General features: G+C 43.1%; 1 protein-coding gene across 3 annotated transcripts in view; it reads left to right on the forward strand.

The window, feature by feature from the left end:
* The window catches only part of LOC137651194 (peroxisomal leader peptide-processing protease), a 318149-nt gene that overhangs the window by 206493 nt on the left and 87262 nt on the right, over window positions 1–24394 (forward strand). For all 3 annotated transcript variants that reach the window (XM_068384358.1, XM_068384350.1, XM_068384367.1), the window contains exon 7: window positions 23822–24214. In XM_068384358.1, the coding sequence (XP_068240459.1) occupies window positions 23822–24214 (393 nt within the window). The remainder of the gene's footprint in view (window positions 1–23821; window positions 24215–24394) is intronic.

Genomic DNA, 24394 nt, shown 5'->3' on the forward strand with positions numbered 1-24394 from the left:
AGGTGGCAACCGCCCTGATATCATGTGCAAGAGGAAAAGAGTCAGGGTTAGCTTGTTTAATAAAATACAAAATTTGTTGCCTGATCCCTTTAATAGTAATGGTACCGCCTTGTTCTCTAACGAATAGAGGCCCCGAGGAGTTAGAGGAGGTCCGGGATAGATAAGACCTAAGAGTAGTGACAGGGCACAGCGACGGATCTTGCGTGAGGGGAACAATTTTCCAGGAGGTCCATCTGTTTTGAGGGTCTTCATTCTTAGCCAAAAAGAATTTGTTAGGAGAAAGAAGGACCTCTCCTGAAGGCAGAAAGTCAATATGACCCGGGTCTCTCGACAAGGCTGCCAATTCAGAAATTCTTGCCCCGGAAGCCAAGCTCACTAGGAAAAGTGTTTTCCTGAGAAGGGGCATGTAATCACAAGAACTGTTAATGGTATCAGAAGCCAATTTGAGTACGTCATTAAGGAACCAGGTCACCGGGGTAGGACGAGTAACCGGTTTCAGTCTGGCACAAGCTTTCGGAATTGAAGCTAACAAAGAGTCGGTTAAGTCTATGTTAAAACCCACTAGGAAGATCTTTTTCAGAGCCGATTTAATAGTGGTGATAGTATTGGCTGCCAGACCTGATTCTAATAAAGATCTAAAGAAAGTGACTGTAAGGTTCAAGTTCATACAGTTCACGTCTGAGTCTATTAAAAATTTTGCCAACTTTTTAACTGCAGAGTCATACTGACGGATGGTGGAATCCCGTTTATCTGATTCTAGGAACAAGGTGTTTTGAGGATCAATATTGGCACCATGCATAGCCGCAAACTTCATAAAGTCCATAAAGTTAGGGCGCTCTGAATGTTTGAGAAAGCGTACACAACGCGTGTTTGTACTATCTGAGACAGAACCGGATTGGGTATCGGGTGAGGGTATAGTCTCAACTCCCGCAGGAGAGGATACCAGTTGCTCTTGGGCCAGTTGGGTGCGACCAAGGCTACTTGTCCCTTGAAGGATCTCAGTTTGTCTAGAACTTTCAGCAAAAGATTCACCGGGGGAAAGAGATAAATCTTTTCCCAGTTGTCCCAATTCTGTGACATGGCGTCTGTGGCGTAAGCCTGAGGGTCTAGATTGGGAGCCACATATACTCTCAATTTGTGGTTGGATTCCGTGGCGAAGAGGTCCACTTGGAGACCGGGAACCTGAGAGAGAATCCACCGAAATGACTTTAGATCGAGTGACCATTCCGATTCTAGAGGGGAGGTCCGGGACAGGGCGTCTGCCACTACATTCCGGACTCCCGCCAGGTGGACAGCTGAAAGATGCCAACGGTTCGAGGCTGCTAGGGAGAATATGGCTACTAGAACATGGTTCAGAGGCCCTGACTTTGACCCGCCTCTGTTGAGGCAGCGGACCACCACTTCGCTGTCGAGGACCAGACGAAGGTGTTGTTTCTTGGGAAGAGCGAGACGTTTCAGGGTTAGAAGAACTGCCATGGCCTCTAGCACATTGATGTGAAAATGGCAGAACAAGGGAGTCCAAAGACCTTGAACTTTCTTGAGCTGAGAATAGCCGCCCCAACCTGATAGGGATGCGTCTGTGTGAATGATTAATTCCGGGGGCGGAAATCGAAGGGGAACTGACTTTGACAGACTGTTTGCTCTTGTCCAAGGAAGAAGTCTTTCCCGTAGAATGGGAGGAAGGCGGACTTTCCTGTCCCGGAGCTTCCGGTTCGCCCTCGAACGCCAGACACGATTGATATCTTTCAATTTTGCCTTCAGAAGAAGATCCGTCACTGAGGCAAACTGAAGGGACCCCAGAATCTTCTCTTGAAGCCGTCTGGAACTTACTTTGTCTTTGAGAAAGCGTTTGGTGTTCCTTGCAATCTCTAACCTCTTGGGTCTGGGAAGACACAGAGTATGAGATATAAGATCCCATTGCAGGCCGAGCCATTGGAACTTCGATTTTGGAAGAAGACGGGACTTCTTGAAGTTGATCTGGAAGCCTAGAGATTGAAGATAATGGATGACTTTGTGAGTGGCTTTTAGGCAATTTTGGGAGTTGTCTGACCAAATGAGCCAGTCGTCCAGATAGGCTACTACTTGAATCCCTTGATTCCTGAGTTCCTGAACAGCGACTTCTGCTAGCTTTGTGAAGATCCTTGGGGCAATGTTGAGCCCGAAAGGCATCACCTTGAAGGAGTAACTTTTGTCCCCTAAGCGAAAGCCTAGGTACGGACGGAAGTGTCTCGCTATCGGGACGTGATAGTAGGCGTCTGTAAGATCGATAGAGGTGGTGACGGCCCCACGGGGAAGTAAGGTCCGCACCTGCGAGACGGTAAGCATTCGAAACTTGTCGCATTGAATGGACAAGTTGAGAAGGGATAGATCTAGAATCACTCTTCTCTTGTCTGAATCCTTCTTCGGGACACTGAACAGCCGACCTTGAAACTTCAGATGTTTCGTTTCTTGTATGGCATTCTTTTGTAAAAGATCCTGGACAAATTCGACCAGGTCCGGAGTGGAATGTTGACGAAATTTGTTCGGAGGAGGAGGTCCTTGAATCCAACTCCACCCTAGTCCCTTGGAGATGATACTGAACGCCCAGGGACTGAACCTCCATTTGTTGCAGAAGGCATAGAGCCTCCCCCCTACCTGCTGCACCTCAGTATTGGTTTGAGGAGTTGCCTCCACGTCCGCCTCGGAAGTTCTTTCCTCTGCGAAAGGCTCTTCCCCTGCCTTTGTTCTGGTTAGAGCCACGGTGGTAGCCTCTACCTCTACCATAACTCTGGGAAGAGCTATGAGCCTCGTAGGACTGGTTAAAGGCAGGGGAAGTGGCGGAGGCACCAGAAAGCTGGCTCTTAGGTAGCAGAACGGTGACATAGTCATCCGAAGGAGCCCGAGAGGTGGAAGGCTGTGCAGGGGCAACAGAAGATGGAGGAAGAGGCAGCCGGAAGTTGGATGAAGCACTCTGTTGTTGCCTGAACTGGGTGGAGGTATATGGTCTAAGCTTCTTCCTACCCCGGGCTTGATAATTTGCGGGGTCATACTTGCGTTTAGGGGTCAAACCCCAACGGGCTTTAAGGCTCTGATTAACCCTAGTGGCCTCCGCCAAGACTTCCTCTACGAGATCCTCGGGGAAGAGATTTGAACCCCAACAGGAGGACCGGATGAGTTTATTAGGTTCATGCCTAATCGTCGCCTCAGCTAGAACATGCTTGCGACATCTGCGTTTAGCAGTAGCAAAGTCATACAAGTCATAATATAACGACTGTAACGTAGCCTTGTTGAGAGACTTAAAAATACTCTCCGTATCGTAAGTCAAGGCTATCGACTCCGTGGATGTGGCCAGGTTTAGAGTACGGCCCACACGTAGGCGGGAATCATATTCCTGTTTAATGAGAGATTCCGGGAGACGGGGAAGCTTCTCACTAAACAAGACTGAGGCACAGTCTGCTGCAAGCTTGCCGGAGGTAAAGGTGGTATGGACGTTGTCCCAACACTCAATACCTGAGGGAAGAAGGAGGGAGATTGGATCCACCTCTCGGATGGGAGGCAAGGGCTTCTCCTCCAGAGCATATTGAAAGGCAAGCTCTGCCACCTTATTGACGCATGGAGTCAAGGTGGTCTTGTCCATTAAGAACATCGTAAAGGAGCTTTTATGAGGCGTCAGCATGGTGTTAGTGCAGCCGATGTCATTCAAAAATCTGGCCCAAACAGATTGGGCTTGCTCCTTCGGGAAGATGACCGTCTCTTTGGGGACCTTGTCTAATCGGACTAAAGCTTCCTCGGTAAGTCTGGCATAACCATGAAATGGAAATGCCAGACCCGGAGGAAAGAATTCAAAGTCCTCTAGAGGACGAGTGCCAAGGCCCTCCAGAGTCAACATTCCGTCTGAGAACGGGGAATGAAGAGCCATCCGCCAGGGGTTGTTCTTGGCAAACGGCGGGAGCTTAGAGGCATCCGGTATGAGAGAGCTTTGGACTCTCTCCGGAGCTCCTTGCTCTAAAGCCCCAATTCTCTGACCGAAGTTAGAGAACATCGTGTCCATCCTCGACTGCATCTCCGAAACCAACTTTTCCTGCATCTCCGACACGATGCGAAGCATAGCTGATTCGGAAAGGCCCGGGCTAGCAGCAGGAGGGGCGGAAGGAACTCCCGGGTCGTGAGACTTAGAGGAGGAACCAGAGGTCTTTGAAGACGGGTTCGTACCATGTTTAGAGCCATGAGAAGTCTTGTGAGGCTTGCGAGCTTTGGGTAAGGTCCTTGAAGTAGACTTATCCTTAGGGGGAACCGGGTATGAACGTTGAGACGAATCACGGTCCCCAGAAAATCCAAGAAAGGAAGAGCGATCAGAAGAAGAAGAAAGAGCGGGGCTGAGGATAGGAATCTCAGCGCCGGACACACCTGCCTCACTTACCACCCTACCTGTATCCGGCTCGTCTAGCAACATTGGTTCGACGTCCAGGTTCATGGAGGCAACATTGTCCTCCAGACCTCCGGGGGCGTCCGATGGATCTTGCTCTGGGTCGATGAGACCCGTTATAGTGGCATCAATGTGGGCAATGATGGGAGCTGCCACATGCCTAGCCACAGCAGCTGAAGACTTGGCGTTGGGGTAAACCATGGTGCAGTAGTCCTCAGATAGGACGTACGGCCGCTTAGACTTTACATTCCGGGCAAACCCACCAATCCACACCTTCAGTGTGGCCCGAGCCGCAGACTTTTGCTCCGGGGATGCCTGAAATAATAGGGGGAATTATAAAAGGGAGACTCCCAATGGTCCTTCAAGACCATAGATATCTTACTAATAGTAAATAAAATAAGAAGGCAATATAGCCAACGGGACTCACCGAGTCAGATCCAAGGGTAGTGATGAGGTCGAAGCAAATCACACAGTTATCCGGGTGCCATACCACAACGTCTTCCAGTTGAACCCCACAAGGGGCGTGAGATCGGCAGACGGAGTGGCCACAAGGCTGGTGCAGAACAGCTGCACAGGCCGGCGTCAGACAATGCACCATCTGTAAAAAGAATAGTATATGAGAAACTGTAATTCTCTTAATTAGGGGCGGGTCTGGAGGACCCGGGCCTAACATAGGTCTAACACAAGATTAGAGCTTAACTGTACTATTCTTTAAGTGGCCTAACATAGGTCTAACACAAGAATAGAGCTTAACTGTACTATTCTTTTAAGTAGGGGCGGGTCCCGAGGACCCGGGCCTAACATAGGTCTAACACAAGATTAGACTGTAAAAAATAAAATAATTTTTTTTTTTTTTTTTTTTTTTTTTTTTTTTTTATAGGGGCGGGTCCGGAGGACCCGGGCCTAACATAGGTCTAACGCAAGGTTAGAGCTTAACTGTAATATTCTTACATAGGGGCGGGACCGGGGGTCCCGGGCCTAAACATAAGTCTAACTTGAAACTAAAGTATAGCCATCCATTCCGGTCAAGCCGGGAGCATAAAAAAGGATGCAATAACAAGGAATTAAGACACATAGTGTCTGATTTCCCGGGGTGGGGTAGACCCCGGGCCGGGAAATAAAGGTATATTCAATACCAATTCCTTTAGAGACTCCGGGGTAGTGATCTGTCATATATAATCATCATAGGAAATGTTATAAAATAATAGGGGGGCGGAACTGTAACTAAGAACTGCCAATCAAACCCGGAGGGTTTCGTATAACATAAGCCAGAATGAAAAGTGAATATAAAATAGGGTGCACCGGGATCCAACTCTGTTGACCGGTGGCCAACCAGACTAGACAGAGACTAAACCGCCGGGCCACCCGGAGGACAAAGTCCATAAACACTTAACTACCCCCTCTAAAAGGAGGGAAGGCAACGGTCCCTTAGTGGAGGGGGGAGAAGCCTAGCCTCCCACCTAGCTAGAGGGGGAGCGTGGGGGAGGATCACGTGATACGAGGCAGCAGGGCTACCAACTGACGATCCCCAACCAGACAGATCAAACGGAGTAATGGCACAAATATTCATTATAAAAATAATAATAGCGTTAAATATATGAATAAACACATAGAAAATTTTTGGGCAAGGCATGCAACATAAATAATTAAATCACAAAAGACACACCTGATGGCTAAAATAACATTGCCGCCTTAGCACGGTCGGCAGCCATAGCGATACGTAAATGATATCGGCCCAAAATTTGAACCACGAGGATTCTAAACGCTAAATAATGAATATTCACAATAACAAATAATATTTGATAACAAAAATAATACACATAGTAACACCGCAAGTGAAAATTAAAAGCTCTCAAAAACAGGAGTACCAACTGTAGTGAAATCAAGCAAGATCGGTATGAACGAAGAGAATAAACTCCTATAATATAAATATTAAACGATCTAGGTTGCTCAAAACACAGTAAAACCCAGCTTGGTACTTAACTTAGACGGTGTCTCCTGGGAAACCGACGAAGAAGCCATAATTCACTAGAAAATATCCAAAAATCGAGAGCACTAGAAAAATGCGGGTTACTGCACAAGTCGTGCTAAACGGAGTTGGGTTCTGAGCGGATGCATTGTAGTAGTACCGAGTGAGGTTGAACGGCTCTCCTCTATTGGGGTTCTCTGTCGTGGATTAATCTAAATAGTGCGGGACCTCTGGAATATACGCCCAATTTTATACCGACACCAATAGGTGAGCGAGCTAGTTAACCTAGCACTCCTTTACATTTTTTCTCTGGTATATTTAGCAGTAAATTACCTAAGAATAAGTGCTTAAATGGAGCTTATTCACTGGGCGGCACAGGTTCGAGCCCAGAAAACTATTTAAAGAGTAGCAATTTTCTAGAATAAAATGATGTTTCCCAAAAAATAGTGGTTTGCTGATGAAATTGGATGCCGTGTTTTTAGCAACGATTGAAATGGATGTAAACTCGGCATAAATTTTTCGTTTCGTATTTAATTGACACTAAGAAAACTAATTTTAGTTTCTTCATCTATATGTAAGTATTGTATAACACAATGAGAGAGAGAGAGAGAGAGAGAGAGAGAGAGAGAGAGAGAGAGAGAGAGAGAGAGAGAGAGAGAGAGAGAGAGAGAGAGAGAGAGAGAGAATGAATCGGCTGTTGTAATCGAATGCCGTGTTTTTGTTTCGTGAGAATTTCATCGCCACGACTAACAACAACATACTGTACTGAACTTTACAGTATTATACAGACTACTGATAAAATAAAATATTTGTAATAACCTATTTTATATGAAATGGGGCTATTTTTTGTTTAAAATTTACATTTACGTACGTAAAACAACAATCTCTCTCTCTCTCTCTCTCTCTCTCCTCTCTCTCTCTCTCCTCTCTCTCTCTCTCTCTCTCTCTCTCTCTCTCGTAAATTGTTTTCCTGCTTTGCTATGTATGTATGATTTTATATAGATACGGTAAATAATATTTGTAATAACATATTTTCTAAAAGCTTTTACTGTAATATCATTATTTATCACTTTCATCATGCGCGTTAAATGCCTTTGTTTGTTTATTACGATCGAAGATGGAGCGTACTTTATGACGCCGCCGTTCCAGGCGGCGTCATAAAGAAAAACATTTCATTTGGAAGTCCTAAGAAAAATTAAGTAAAACATTGGTAATAACAGAATCAACATACTGTATAATCAATATAATCGATGCAAAAACTAACCTATACACAGATGTGTACGCTAAATGCGTTTGTTTCTTCATTATGATCAGAGACAAACGTAAACAAAACATTGGTTGCCATTTTTTATCGTGCTTTTTGGCGTGTTTAGGAAATGCATGATATAAAATCGCCTTTAATATTTGTGCCTGTTTTAGTTTAGGGTACTGTAGTACATGCATTAAGTGTTCTGTACATTAAAGGGTAGTTTGTTAACAGTACTACGTACAAGGGAAGGTTTTAAAAGTCTGAATATACATGTTAAATAAACACGTAAATATGGTGTCACTACTTCGCGGATTTTCGCCTATCGCGGTTGGGTCTGGAACCTATCTACCGCGATAAACGAGGGATCACTGTAAGTCGAAAGATTGGGTGAACATCACGGTGCCCCGGAGCGAGCTGTTTAAGGTCACCACAGCTTCCGGTTGGCTCCCTAGAGCCTCATCTTCACCGTCTCGCCCCTCCTTCTCCGCCTACGGACCAGAACCCCGTCAAGGGAGGTCTATCCAAGCCCCCCGTGACGCGCCTAAGTCCACGAAGGCCTCCGCTACATCTACTTTGCGGAGGGAGGTGCTCCACCAGATGGAAGGCGTGGCTCCAGCCGCGGGCACCTTGGCTGACTTCATTAAGCACCAAGGGCGCCCGACGGCCCGGGATAACCCCACGGACACGAGAAACCCCGCAGGGCAAGGTAATCCCATGATGGATACCTTCGCCCCTGCGGGTCCGCCCGTCCGAAGATACTCGTGCGGAGGGACTGGTGACGGAGGCCCTGGTAGAAGGAGGAGAGTTCTCATCGGATGACATCTCCTCCTATCGAAAAGTGTTGGCCCTCATAAGACGGCACCATCGGCTGGATGAACCCAAGCCCGCCACGGAACAGACCTGGATCTCCGGACTCAGCAGGCTGGTGGAGAATCTAGTGCAACAGAAGCCCTCCTTAGCTCTACCCTTAGCTCCTGACGTCAAGCTGGGTATGGAGCATATAGACAAATTCTTGGCCGGCCTGGCAGACGCCCCCAGGAGTCAAAGTTCCTCGAAGCTGCTCCCGGGGCTAAGGACGCAGAAGAGATTCTACGTGCCAGAAGGTCGTCGTGGAGGGCCCCGCGCAGTGGTGACAGCCATTACCACGTTGAACCAGGGTGCCGCTGAAGGCAGAGCGTCCACGGCCCTGGTGTGTTTTTCACCTTCGGAGACCTCCATGATGGCCCAAGACTTGGTTTACGTGTCCTCCTGGTTAGACTGGTGGGCCTTGCAGGTTGGTAGGCTTTCAGTCTTCACATGATCTGTCCCTCCCAGAGAACCAAGCCTTATTGAAAGAGCTGATTAGCTTAGGGGGCAAAGCCCTAAAGTTTTTATCGTACCAATCTCTCTCCCAGGCTACCAATTGGGTCCTGAGGAAAAGGGATACAGTCCTCAGCAAGTTAGTGAGGAAACTCCCTGACCGGGAGGCGAGAAAGTTGCGGAATACCTCGGTCTGGGACGAGTCTATCTTCCCCCTCAAGATAGTGGAAGAGACGATGGAGAGGGTGAGGCAAATGAAAGACGTGGGAGAGCATAGACCTCCTCCCATGAGACGCCCACCACACAGGAGACCCTCCGTGGACGTCCCTCACCCTTCCCGTTCATCCCCTGCCCAACCTAGAAGAGAGGCTTCTTCGGATCCTTGGCTGTAAGCAACACAGCCCCCCCCCCCCCCCCCCCCCCGTAGAGGTATCACAACACCTCAGTCAAACTTTAGACCGTCCTTCGGAAACTCAAGGAGAGGTCGGTCCGGCCGCTCCTCCAGAAGGAGATAGGAGGCGAGGCCCCCTACTCCTACAGGAGCCTCAAGTAGGGGGATGCCTCAAACACTCTTGGCAAGCATGGCGGGATTACGGTGTGGATCCCTGGATAGTGACAATCCTGAGGGAAGGTTACAGACTACCCTTCCTAGCAGAACCTCCCCCTCTCATTCCAGCCCTTCAGGCCGAGTGGTTGATACCCAAGGACCCCTTGAAATGGGTGGCGTTGCAAGAGCAGGTGTCGTCCATGATCTCCAAGGGAGCGTTGGAACCAGTCGAAGATCCCGGCCCGGGGTTCTACAGCAGGCTCTTCCTGGTGGAGAAGGCGACAGGGGGGTGGAGGACAGTAATAGACCTGTCGGCCGTCAACAAGTTTGTGGCGAAAACCGACTTCAAGATGAACACTGCGAGGACAGTGTTGGCCGCCTTGAGGGAAGGGGACTTCATGATATCCCTGGATCTTAAGGACGCCTACTTCCAAATCCCCGTTCACCCCTCCAGCAGGAAGTTCCTCAGGATAAAATGGGATACCCGAGTCCGGTAATTCAAGACCCTTTGCTTCGCACTGTCGATGGCCCCTCAGGTGTTTACAAGAGTTTTCACGACGGTCTCCGTATGGGCACACGAGCAGGCCATCTGTCTGATCCGATACCTAGATGATTGGCTGCTTCTTTCAGCCTCAAGGGAAGAACTGAAGGAGCAGGGCGCGAAGTTGCTCCGTCTCTGCAAGGAGTTGGGTATCACAATCAACTTAGAAAAGTCCCAATTGAGTCCCACCACCAGGATGACCTACTTAGGGATGGTCCTGGACACCCAACTAGTGAGAGCCTTCCCCTCATTGTAGAGGTTGGAAAACCTGGAGCGAGTTCTGCAACCCTTCCTGATGGACCAAGCCAGGAGGGCCAAGGATTGGCAGAGGTTGCTGGCCCACCTAGTGTCGTTGGAAAAGTTAGTGCCACAAGGGAGACTCAAACTCCGGGCAGTGCAATGGAACCTGAAGGAACACTGGACCCAAGGAAGAAATCCCCACAAGGTGGTTCTGGTCTCCCCAGAAGCGAAGGTGGTCTTGCAGTGGTGGCACGACAGGACGAACACCGAGAAGGGGATGCCCTTCGCACCCGACCCTCCGGAAGTGCTATTGTTTACGGATGCATCGAAGGAAGGTTGGGGAGCTCACCTACTCGACAAGTCGACAAAAGGAAAATGGTCGCGCTAGGAAGCAACGCGGCACATAAACGTTCTAGAGATGATGGCTGTGCTGAGGGGGAGTCAGGAATTCGTTCACCTCCTCCGGGGGAACACAGTGGCGTTAATGTGCGACAACGCCACGGTAGTAGCCTACGTAAAGAAGAAAGGGGGTCTAAAGTCGAAGGAGCTATGCGCGTTATCGACAGAACTACTGGATGGGCTGCAGAAGAAGGGATCGAATTCACAGCAAGGTTCATCCCAAGAAAGAAGAACGTCCTGGCAGACGGCCTCAGCAGAGTAGGCTAGGTGATAGGGTCAGAGTGGACTCTACACCCGGGAATAGCTCGGTCAGTCATACTGAAGTGGGGTTCTCAGGGAGTGGACCTTTTCGCCACACGTCTGAACGCCCAGCTCCCCGTGTTCTGTTCTCCAGTCCCAGATCCATCAGCGGCGTTCGAGGACGCCTTCCAACACCCTTGGGACGGCCTCGATGTGTACGCCTTCCCCACCTTCGGGATGATAAGGCAAGTCCTCCACAGAGTAAGAGCAACAGCCAACCTCCAGATGACTTTGGTCGCGCCTTGGTGGCCGGAGAAGGAGTGGTTCGCAGACCTAAAAGAACTGGCCCTTCTTCCTCCTTGGCCGCTCCCGGACAGGCCAGACCTTCTCCGTCAGCCCCACTTCCAAAGGTTTCACGAAAACCCTCGGTCCCTCCGCCTTCATGCGTGGAGGTTATCGAGCGGCTACTGAAGAAAGATGGATACTCATTGAGGACCGCGGCGAGGATGTCGGGTTACTTAAGGCGTTCCTCAATCGCAGTATACCAGGCAAAATGGGCAGTCTTCTCAAAATGGTGCACTTCCCGGGATATCAAACCCTTGGGGGCTTCGATCCACGACATAGCGGACTTCCTGGTGTACCTCAGAGACGATGTGGGCTTTTCCATCCCAGCCATAAAAGGAGTACGGGCAGCATTAGGTCAAGTCTTCCTCCTAAAGGGCATTGATTTGGGAGCCTCCCGACACATCTCGATGCTCATCAGGAGTTTTGAGCAGTCATGCCCCCCACAGGAGATGAGGGTACCGCAGTGGGACCTAGCCAGAGTACTCAAAGCCCTATCAGAACTGCCCTTCGAGCCCTGTAAGGACATCCTAGATAATGAGCTCACCCTCAAAACAGTCTTCCTCTTGGCCCTGGCTTCGCAAAGAGAGTTAGTGAGTTACACGGACTATCGTACGAGGTCTCACACTCAAAAGGGTGGTGTGAGGCTTCGTTTAAGTTCGTTCCTAACTTTGTGGCCAAAACACAGAACCCAGCTTGTTGGGATCCTCGGTTCGAGGGCTTTTCGGTCCCAGCGATCCCTCGGTCAGACAATCCTAAAGACTTGCTCTTATGCCCGGTCAGAGCAGTAAGGAAATTCCTTGAAAGGACATCCAGGCTCCGACCTGAGATCAAGAGTTTATTCGTTTCGACCGGACGGGTGAAGAAACCAGTCTCCAAGAATTCAATCTCCTTCTGGCTACGCCAAGTGATCAAGAGGGCTTACGATGCTTCAGGAACCCCTCTCTCAAGCAAGCCAAGGCCTCATGATATTAGGGGTCTTAGCACCTCCCTAGCATTTGAAAAGAACATGGCCGTGGGCCAAATCCTGAAAGTGGGTACCTGGTCCAGACAGTCCACGTTCACGGAGCATTACCTGAAGGACTGTTCTAGGAAATCCTTGGATGGGTTCGCCCTTGGCCTGGTCATTTCGGCCCTTCAAAAGATTTAAGGTCATGGCCCCGGGGAAACCGGGGGCGGTAAGCCAAGGGACACATGTTCATCCCTTACCTTTCCCCTTATCATCCTTCCCCTGGCCCTTAATCCCCTGCGTGGAAGTGACTCAAAAGGCCCTGGCGGCCAGGATACACGTCTTCAGCAAGGAATACGTCTTCAGCAAGGAATACGTCTCAGAAGTGTTTGTACAGAGGTAAGCCACTTAGACACTAAGATAGTTTTTTGGGTAGTTTCCCCTATTTTCATTCAGTTTTCTAGTAGTGGTCGTCGGAACCTAGTCCCCTATCTAGGTTCCTTTTTTTCCCTCGTGCTTCCAACCTTCGGTCTCTAGTCCCTGCAGGACACTCCCACCTCCTAAAGTTTAAGTCTCCTAAGAAAGTAGTTCTAGGTAAGTACTCTGTGTTGGAACAAATCACAAATTTTTAAGTAATTTGTATTTTTCCTAACGTAATTACCTAGAACTACTTTCGGGTTATGGCCCACCCATCCTTCCCTGAGGGCCCTGCAGGGCTGAGGAGAATCTTTCCGACGAAACTTACTGAGGAGCACGACCTGAGCTAGTACGCTCTCCGACCCCAGGTCGCCTCAGGGCGCGTATCACTCCGCCTGATGTCACCCCATAGAAAATGGGAATAGGGTAAACTACACAAAATTCTGGTCGGTTGGGAAAGAGTTATCAGTAACTCCTAAGAAAGTAGTTCTAGGTAAGTATGTTAGGAAAAATACAAATTACTTAAAAATTTGTGATTTTTTTTTTCATCTTTTGCCATGTCGCCTAAGATATCATTTACACCATCCACCAAATCTACCTCAGCATTTGAAGGTGATGGCCAAGGAAGAAAAGATAGAAGTGTTAGATAAGTTTAGGGAAGATATGTTGTATGCTGCTGTTTGTTGATTGTTCCACTTGAAGGAGAGCAATATGCAGTACATTAAGGAAAATTAAACAAACATTTGTGCTGTTGTAAAATACAGTAAATTATTCAGCTGTGGTAAATCTTCTCTTAACAACACATAGCCATCTTCACTCTTCCTCCTCTTCCAACTATTCCTCTTTCTCCTCTCTATTTGATTTTGATTCAGGCCCTTCTAAGAAGAACAAAAAGAAATCAAGTATTTCCAGGAAGGCCAATCAAAGCTGCAATAATAAGAGTTCTTGATAACAACATCTCTCAGGTGAGGTGGACACCTCCCATCGGGACCATGGTCCCCCGGGGGCAAGATTACCGTGGTAGCCAGCCTAGGTGGGGATGCACAAACCTTTGCTGGGCCATGCAATTTTCATTTATCATGTCCCAATGCTTCCAGCCCTTTGTTCATAACCATGGCCCTTTCTCCCATCCCTGTCCATTTACTATGGTCTTGTTGGGCCAAGAGCCAGGTGGCTGGCTTGACTATCCCGGTAGCTAGGCTAGCCGGAGATGTATGTTCCCATGCACTCTTGCCGTTGGCCAGATGTTGGGTTTCCTCCTTTACCTTTTCTGCCTGGACAAGAGAGTGCTACTCTTTTCTCTGTTTTGGATACTTTGTTATCTTTTATTGAGAAAATAGCACCTCATGGCCCTTGGACATATTTACAAGCTTAAGCACAGCAGGCAGCCATGGTTTGATGGCTGAGGTGGCACAACCCCTTGCTCATGCCACTTGTTTGTGGCTTACTCTCCATCACGATCAAAATAGTTAGGGGTACTTATTACATCTTTTATCTCTAGTTTATTGGTGCCAGAGAGGTTTAGATGACAAACAGCTTGGTCCTTATACAGCCCCTAATTATATTGTAATTTCTCTACTTAGGACAGAATGCTCTCATGCGTAATGATGGGAGTAAAGCTCCTGAGCAAACTGCTGAGCCATCATCTCTCGCAAGAGGTGAGGAAACTCAGGATTCGCTTGCCTTGAATGTACTAGATCTGGGTCCAATAACAATGGAAGTATGCAGCCTGGAGTCGAGGTGTGTATTTTTGGAGGTTCTTGCTCTCGTTTGTGAGAAGCTACCAGCTTCATGTAGGTGCTGAGTTTTTGATTGGTACTTAGGTGCCCCTCAAGAGTTGAGACTTTCTCTGGAGCTGTCATGGTTGGGTCTTGCTAGTTGGCCCTAGATTGAATTGACAATCATGTCTGTGGATCTAACAACTCTTTGCTTCCAGTAGTTCCAACAAGATCCTCCCCCCATTACTTTAAAGAAGTAAGGTTCTACGGACCAGAGTATTCTACGTCACAACCTCCTCAGGCTAACCCCTCAGTGTATGCATTGACAGAGTCTTCCCCTAGAGACACTAAAATAATAAGGCAAACCCCCTTTGGCCTTTTGAGCCCTGGAGACTTTTGTCGTGGCAACCCTCCAAGCAGTTTTCATGTGGTCAGTTGCCGTGACGTACTTTGCAAAGACTTTGCAAAAACCTTCGGGCTTCATGTTCTAGAAATTTAGTTTAAGATGAAGATTGCCAAACAAAGAATTAAAAAATCCTGTATTGAAACCTATTAAAGATAAGTAGTGAGATAAGTTGCTGTCAGCACAAACAAGAGACCCATGGGCTGAAGGACATCCTCGGTACAAATCGTTTAAGGAGGGTTCTCTGGTTCTTAAAAAGATGCACCAGTTGGGACACCTTCTGTCAAACAAGCTCATCCCTGGGTTTGAGGGGGTGTTCCATGTTACTAAGGTACACAAGAATAAGGTCACCTATGAGCTGCAGAGAATGCCTGATGGTGAACTGATAAAAGCTCATCATATCCAGTCAAAGGCCTGACTTGAACCTCCAGTCTATCTAAGGAGGCACTTTCTCTGGTATCCGAGGGGTCCTGATCCTGTAACTGAGACTCAGAATAGTCCAGGACTTGTGAATAATAGGCTGACTTCCTCTGAAGTCTCTGAGAGTTCTGGTTATAGTATCGATGGTGATTCTTATGGGGTAGCTGCATTAGTCATATCATGACTTTTGTCTCGGGACTGTAACAAGTCCCGAGGACAAAAGAAAAGTTACCGTCCTACAAGAACTATTAGTTAGTCTAAGCCCATTCTTAAGCCAGCTAGGACTTTTGAGGGGAAAAGAGCTCTGGTTGGATGCTTGGTTATATCCTCAAGAATATTTTGATGAAACTCCTGTAATGAAGCTTGATTCTATTCGAGATCGTGTGGTCCTCCAACTGTGGGAGAACAGCCCCACTGAAATGAGTGAAACCCCTATTTTGACTCCCAAATTGGTGGCACACTCTCCTTTGCCTGAATTTCCAACACCCCGATTCTTAGCCTCCTCTTTCTGAGAGGAAGGTGCCGTTCATCCTCCAGGGAGTTGGAAATTCTGGGAAGTTTTCAGCATTCCATTGTTGGAACCACTTTCTGCTGGCTCCAATTGTTCTAGTCCCGACTGGTCAAGACCTGCTAGTTTAGAAAGCCCTGTTTCTAACTGAGCAGTGTCCATATATCCTGATTATGACTTTCTTGGCTTTTTCCACCCGATTGCGACAACTGACTGTTGCTTGATAATTCCACCTCTAGTGAATTTTAGTCGCCCATGCACTAAGTCAAAAGGTCCTATTCCTGACCTACCTTTAGTTCAGCCTCGAGTCATGGAGTGGAGGTCTCGTCTCACTGACCAGACAGATACTACAGAGAGGGAACTTTCCTCCACTCCTGAGTCACCTCAAAATTCAAACCCTTTCCGACATTCTGATGGCAGATTAAAACACCAGCCGGAACTCGAGACTGAGGTGGTATAGTTGTGTGTATTTGATCTGGACCCGATAGCTCCATTTGGCTTTTCTTTAACAGAGCTTTGCCATGAGTTATTGCCTGGTTTTTCGGGATTTTTATTGTCTTCTTTTGAGTCTACAGATTCTGTCTCTGGTTCACATCAGAGAATGTCGATAACCCGCAAATTCCAATTGTTATGCGAGGTTATCGATCTATTAAAGACACCCAGTTTGTACTTGGAGAGTCACTAGCTTAGCCTGTCTCCAGTGCTGCGAGAGATTAATATGGCTCACCAACAGATTGCTGAATCACGCCGCATGTCCCAAGACAGAATTTTGAGACTCATAATAAGAACTGTTTATCTCCCACTGGATTAATCACTGAGCAGAATCTTTTTTATATCAAGTTTTTATACAGTAATTACTATTTTTTCTAGTCATGGTTTAATTATTTTATTATTGGTTATAAATTTTCCTCTACCGTGACAAAATTATATTAGATTTAGTAAATTTTTATTATCCTGTAATAGTCCAAAATCAATAAGTTTTGTATACGTTTTTCTTTTGTCCTGGATCGTTTCATGACTGTGTATGCCTGTAATACTGTAATGTTTCCTGTAATAATAACTCTAATTTATTATATTATATGTTATTGAAGCATTGATGGAAGGGAAGGGTGATAATCTAATACTTAGTTTTTTAAGTACTGTTCTCCATTATGTCTGATAGTTTAACGGCTATTCCTATCACATTTTTTTTTGTATTACTGACCTGTCAAATGATGTACCCAATGTAATTTGTTCTAACTTTGCTGTATAGATCTTGGTGTAGGGCACTGTTGCTTGTCATGAAGATTTTTTTTGAGATGGATTGAGGAGCGTGTAGGGGGGATGTGGAAAATGCATATGAAAGTAAGAAAACAAATTATTTTTTTTTTCAGATTTATTTATTTTCACTTATATTGTTTAGGTTGCATTTGCAGAGGGATTTTTTTAATGTTTTGTATTGTTTAATGTGATTATCTCCAGTCCATCACTAAAAATTCTTTTTATTGTATAGTAGCGGTGCCCTGCTCCCAGTGGGGTTCATGTTCTAGAAATTTAGTTAAAGATGAAGATTGCCAAACAAAAAATTAAAGAATCCTGTATTTAAGCCTATTAAAGATAAGTGGCGATAGCGATTTGAAACTGCTAGGTGATTGACTGTGGGGGATTCTTAGGTTGATAGTGCAGTGGACACTTTAGTGAAAGTAAACACAAGCAAATAAGTTGGTATGCAAAGTGAAATGACCATGGTCAGGAAGTTCGTATGATTGGCCTTGATTTTAGTGCTGCCTTTGACCATATTAATCATGAGGCCCTTGTTTTCAAACTCAAACAGTTAGGAGTGGGTGGGTCGTTTCTTAGCATTATTATTGATTTTTTAAGTAATAGATCTCAAAGAATTGTTGTTGATGGGCACCATAGTGAGTATAGGAATGTGATATCCGGTGTTCCACAGGGTAGTGTTCTTAGCCCATTACTTTTCATACTATATACACATGACATGTGGTTTGGCCCAGAAAACAAGCTTGTTGCATATGCAGATGATGCTACTCTCTTTGCATCAATTCCATCCCCTGAATGTAGATCTGGGGTTGGTGAATCCCTTAATAGAGATTTAGCTAAAATTAATGCATGGTGCAAATTATGTGGCATGAAGTTGAATCCTAACAAATCTCAAAGTATGATTGTATGTAGGTCAAGGACGGTGGCTCCTCAACATCCAGATCTCAGTATTGATAATGTTTCTTTAAATTTGTATGACTTTTAAAATTTTTGTTGTGATTCTCATCAGCAAATTTACTTTTGATAAACACATTAGGTCTGTGTCTTCTTCAATTGCACAAAAAATTGGCTTATTGAGAAAGTCTTTTGAGATTTTCGGTGAGCAATCTATTCTGAAGAAGTGTTTTAATTCTTTCATTCTACTTTGTTTTGAGTATTGTTCTCCTGTCTGCTGTTCAGCTGCTGGTTCTCATCTTAATATGTTGGACAGAAACTTATGGTCTATTAAATTTCTTATTCCTGATATAGATATTAATCTCTGGCACCTTTTTTCAATTACTGGTAGTTCATTATGCATGTTGCATAAAATTTTTCATAACTCTGACCATCCTTTACATTCAGATCTCCCTGGACAATTCTATCCTGTTCATAATACTAGGCAGGCAGTTAATTCTAATAGCCAGGCCTTCTCCATCATGAGGCTCAATACTATACAGTACTCTAGAAGTTTTATTCCAGCTGTGACCAAGTTGTGGAATGATCTATATATATATATATATATATATATATATATATATATATATATATATATATATATATATATATATATGTATAGTGGCGTTCCACTTAACTGTATCCAATAATAATGCATGTAATATTCACATTTTAGTATCATATTTGTAAATAAAAAAAAGAAAAAATTTGTCTTTTCCATTGGCTATGCTTTCTAAGTCACCTGATCAAGGCATACTACCGAATGATATTTTATATATCCTAAAAGAAAATATTATTAATTGATCTATCATTTCCCAGTTAGCATACTAATCTCAATAGTTTTATTTGAATTACTTTTCACATTTTATTTAAGGTTGAGTTGAATCTCGTACTATAGAAGATTCAACTACCTGATTAGGAAGATCGTTCCACAACTTGGTCACAACTGGAGTAAAACTTCTAGAATACTGAGTAGTATTGAGTCTCATTATGGAAAAGGCCTGGATATTAGAATTAACTGCCTGCCTAGTACTACGAACAGGATGGAATTGTCCAGGAAGATCTGAATATAAAGGATGGTCAGAATTATGAAAAATCTTATGTAACATGCATAGGCTAATGAACTTAATTGAATGACGATGCCAAAGATTAATATTTAGATCAGGAATAAGAAATTTAATAGACCGTAAGTTTCTGTCCAACAAATTAAGATGAGAATCAGCAGCTGAAGACCAAACAGGAGGACCATACTCAAAACAAGGTACAATGAAATAATTAAAAACACTTCTTCAGAATAGATTGATCACCGAAAATCTCAAAAGACTTTCTCAATAAGCCAATTTTTTGTGCAATGGAAGAAGACACAGACCTAATGTGTTTCTCAAAAGTAAATTTGCTGTCGAGAATCACACGTAAAATTTTAAAAGAGTCATATAAAGTTAAAGAAACATTATCAATACTGAGATCTGGATGTTGAGGAGCCACTCTCCTTGACCTACTTACAATCATATTTTAAGTTTTGTTAGGATTCAACTTCATACCCCATATTTTGCACCATGCAGTAATTTTAGCTAGATCTCTATTCAAGGATTCAGCAACCCCAGATCTACATTTAGAGGATGGAATTGAAGCAAAGAGAGTAGCATCATCTGCATATGCAACAACCTTGTTTTCTAAGCCAAACAACATGTCATGTGTATATAGTATGAAAAGTAATGGGCCAAGAACACTACCCTGTGGAACACAAGATATCACATTCCTATACTCGCTATGGTACCCCTCAACAATAACTCTGAGATCTATTACTTAAAAAAATCAATATGATATAGTATGAACCAAGAAAATGAAACAATGATATACAGTAAGAAAATATTGATAAAATGTGACTTATATGATTACCGAATCATGACACTGCATAAATCTACAGAAACTTTACTTTTTAAGTTCGACATACCTACGGATCGAGTTACGATGCGCCTCTCAGTCCATATCTCGGTCGTAAGTTGACGACTACCTGTATATAACACATATAAGAATATTGAAAATTCAGAATTATCTTTAAATGAAAATCTTTAATACAAAATATTAAATTTATATTCCTCTTTTCAACAATGCCTTTTGATTTAAAATCATTTCATAAATAGCAGAGAAAAATCATTTTGAATATCAGTAAGTATAGTTATGAGATATCAGCAATCAAAGTTTTGCAACAAGAATATGAAGAAAAACAAAATATTATCGTTATGAATTTCTATATCCATTATTGGCGATACATTAATTGAAAACTACTTTTAAATTACTATAAGAATGTCTAGACCTCTTATCTCAGACGCTCTTCTGCAAAATACCGTAAGCAAGTCTCCCAAGTCACCCCCCCTCTCTCTATAGGGGTATTACTCATGGTTAGGGTGTCAGGAGAGGCAAACTCCCCCTTTATGGCAAGATTTTGCTTCAGTAAATGCCTTCCTTATAATATTTGCTGATTTCTGTTTTTTCTTTCTTTTATCCTATGGTGTTTGCATTTTTTCTCTTTCGTTATCCAGAACTGAAAAAAATTTCTGAATATCCATACTTCGTCTCAAAAATGATATTAGAAGACTACTTTTCTCATAATGTCAGATTGAAATATATAGCCCAAACTGCCTTCCTCGTGATATTTACATTTGTATAAAATTTTTGAATATATTCAATAAGCTTTTGTATAAGCAGATCTTTTCTTACAAGTAAGCTCTTGTTTATAAGTTTTCCATATTTTTGTTGTAATTTCACTTGTCTTTATTCTTATCAACCAATATCCCATCTTTTTCTTGATGTGATTTACAAATTTTTCCATCTTCTCTTATAAATTTCTTTACGGGTATTATTCATTTCACACACAGCTTTACATGCATTCAGTTCTTTATCACCTACTAGTGTTTCATAAACGAAAACCAATATTCTCTGATTGAGACCACATCCACTTTGCCTCTTGTGTTTCCATAACTGCTGATGTACTTTCAAAGTTTTTGAAGATTTATGAGGTGTTTCTTTATTTCCAGAGCACTGAAAGCAATAATTAGAAATCACTTTGAAGTTTATCACTGTCCCGGTAAATACTTTGATTATAAACCCAATACCTAAATATGACTTATGGACCCATGGGAGCTTGGTACCATTCAAAGAGACTTCAATGTTTAGCATATTTTCATCTGCGACTGCTCCAAGTTTATTCCCAAAATGATCATACGCAGACTTTTGAGCCTTAGGGTGCATTTGAAAAATTTCACCTTTTTATAAATGAATTTGCTGTGTCTTGCATACATAACAGCAGTAAGTGGAACACCTCCAATAAAACCTCCAATTTTTCTTAGTCCTGGACACCCAATCTACCATCCAATGAATGAAACACTTAAAAAATTAGCTTGAAAAAATATTTTAGGGGAACTCTCTTTCCCATACCATTGTGGGTGAACATGGCTCAATACACTCATAAAAGAATTGCAGATAACTTCATACAGTGTATCTATTTTCTCATTCTTTGTAATTTTTTGTTTTTACATTTTCCATTCAGACCTTTCCATTTTTTGTTCAAAACATCTTATAATAGATATTGCAGGAATACCAACATGATATAGACCCCCACAGTTTACTAAAAGCAATTAGTATCATTAGTTATCAAACGAATGTGTGAATGTATTTGTTAGTTGCAATTGGCCATGAAATGTAAACAAAACAGTGGTTTCCTTTTTGGGCGTTGTATGTAAGAAAAACATGATAGATAATTGGTTTTATTTCATTTGTCTTGAATATCGAAGGATTCAGCAAGTGATGCAAAATTTCTTTACATAACCAAAACCTAACCCATACACAGATGGTTTTGTAGTATAGCGGTCATGTTATACTACAGATATGAGATGAATCAAAATTTGACTTAATTTTTGGCCTCGTCTTATCTAGGGTCGTCTTATATGCAGCAATATATGGTATTTGAATCTATTTGCATATTCTATGACAAATGTAGTGGTATATATATTTTTATGATTTTGTTTGATTTTAATAGCTTGGAAAGTTGCAATGGCTCTGTATTCTTCTTCTTTCTTCTTCTTTGTCTGCATCTTTTCCCACATTATGTGGGGTCGATGTTTCTGACCAGCGTTCTCCATCTACCTCTGTCCCACACTTCATCATATATATGCCCTAGCATTAATTCTAATCTCACAATTTCCACTGGCCATATTGTTTTGGCTAATTTTTCATGGCTGGCTGCCTTTCCTGCCGCCATCCCTCCCCATTTACCCGGGCTTGGGACCGGCACCAAGTTGAGGCTGGCTTGCCTCCCCCTCAGTGGCTGGGTTTACAGTGGCTCTGTATTCAGTAGGTTTTAATTTGGTCCATGCTTGCAGTGACCTTTGTTTTTGTAGGTTTCATTAATTATGTCATCTAAGGGTAAAATATGAAAGTGTGTTCATCTCAGCTGCTTATTTTGATAGTACCCCAGTTATTGCATATACTGTGTATATAAGTCCTTTACATTTCTTTGTTTGATTTTATGCTTTGGGAAACATTCTCGATATAACAGCCTGTCTGTGATAAAGTACAGAACTTTTCCCTATTAGTATGTTATAGTGTCATGAAATACTACTGTATTATGTAACATTTGAAAATAGTATACATGGTGGAATCGGCTGTTAATGAGTATCTAGGGTGGTCCAAATAATGATTTCTAGTTTCTCTGTTTCTTTAATGCTTGCCATGTAAATGGATGAAATTGGGACCAAATAATAAATTTTGTATAATTATACATGGTTGATACAATGTGGAAAGGGCAATTAAGTTTTCTGTTGGTGACAAATAAATTTCAGATACACATGGCACGTATTCGGTACATCTAATACAATGCAGTCAAGCTTCATGGGAATGTACCTAATAATTTGACATTTTCAAATGCAGTCAAGCTTCATGGGAATGTACCTAATAATTTGACATTTTCAGACTAGGGTGGAGTAAAGAATTGGCTACTAAACTAACTATCTGTTTTGTTTAGCTAAGATATGTTCGATAAAAAATTTCAAATACCCAGGCTAATGATGTATCAACTATTCGGAACTCTACCTTGCCCAGGGGAAAGGACATAAATCAAAGATTACCAAAAAAAAAAAAAAAAAAAAAAAACTTACTGAAGCCAGCATTTAGTTTAAGTGGTTGAATCCTTCTATCCTCCAACCCTTCTATATCTAAAGCCTAAACCTTTGCCAAATTTCTCAACGTTTACAGTAAAGATCCATATTTTAGAAATAGAATTACTGTAACAGTTGGCTACTGAAGCTTCTAGATAAGAAGAGCTTAGATCCATCTTGTGTTAAATGATAATTTTACCAGAGGTAATACATTTTGTATACAGTAGTATGTTAGTGCAGAATTACTATTGCCTTTGAAGAATTTGAGGGGATATCCTTCTTCCATGGTTTATACCAGGAAGATTGAAAATCCTAGCTGTTTAGTGAAGGAGAAAGAGTCAGATTCTTCCTAATGAATGGTATTTTCTTCCAGAAGTATTTATTGAGTTTGGAGTTGATGGGAATTACCAAAATACATGCATATTTGCAACATCACTAGACAAAGTAATCATTGTTGCAAAAATTAAATCCAATGTAATTATTTATGAATGTAGATAATAAGTAGAATTTGTATGATTTATTTATAGATGCTAGTTTGAATTTGTACTCACGAAATATGGAAAATGTGAAAAATTTTCTTTGTCAGTTATGTCATCTTAGTTGAAGTGATTCTCATTACGCATGGAATGATGTGTGGATCTTTTTATTTTCTATCTTTATTTTTTTGGGGGGGTTGGGCCTTATGCTGTATATAGTGATGTGTATGAGCTGAATACTTTTAGTGTCAAAATTTATTAGGAATGCAGTGAAATAGTTTGAAACAAAACCTTTTACAGAACATTTTGCATCAATTCTAGTAACGTTTCTTTACTTTTTATTATTTCAGGGTCTTCCATTTTCGTAGCAGGCCATGGCATCTTTAATCCTCACCGCTTTCCAGCTCCAAGCTTTTCCCATGGCATTATTTCAAAGATTATTAGTGTTGAGGCAAACTGTCTAAGTTTTCCTAAATCAGTTGGCATGAGTGATGGTGAAAGAAATGTTTGCACTAACACCAATCAAAGGAAAACTCAGGATGGAAATTCAAGTATTACATCTAGATTTGTTAATATGCATTCCATAGAAGTTGGTACGAAGAACACTGATGAAAAGGACTTTGGAAAAATAGCATCTCTTTTTGGTGGAGAAGACCACTTAGTTCCTGTGATGTTCCAAACAACATGTTCTGTATATGAAGGAAACAGCGGTGGTCCTGTTGTAGCATATCACCCAGAGCTAGGCAAGTTTACTGTCTTTGTCTTTATATCCCCCAAGATGTTATATGACCTAGGTGAAAGAGTCTACATTTTATAAAGAGCCTAAACAATAACTAAAACCGACCGCATTACTATTTTAACAAAGCTTACCTCTTGGTCACATTACTTATATCTAAAAGTATTAGGTTTTAATGTTTTAACAA

This window comes from Palaemon carinicauda, chromosome 1 (genome assembly GCF_036898095.1).
Source record: "Palaemon carinicauda isolate YSFRI2023 chromosome 1, ASM3689809v2, whole genome shotgun sequence".
In the NCBI taxonomy this organism is placed as follows: domain Eukaryota; kingdom Metazoa; phylum Arthropoda; class Malacostraca; order Decapoda; family Palaemonidae; genus Palaemon; species Palaemon carinicauda.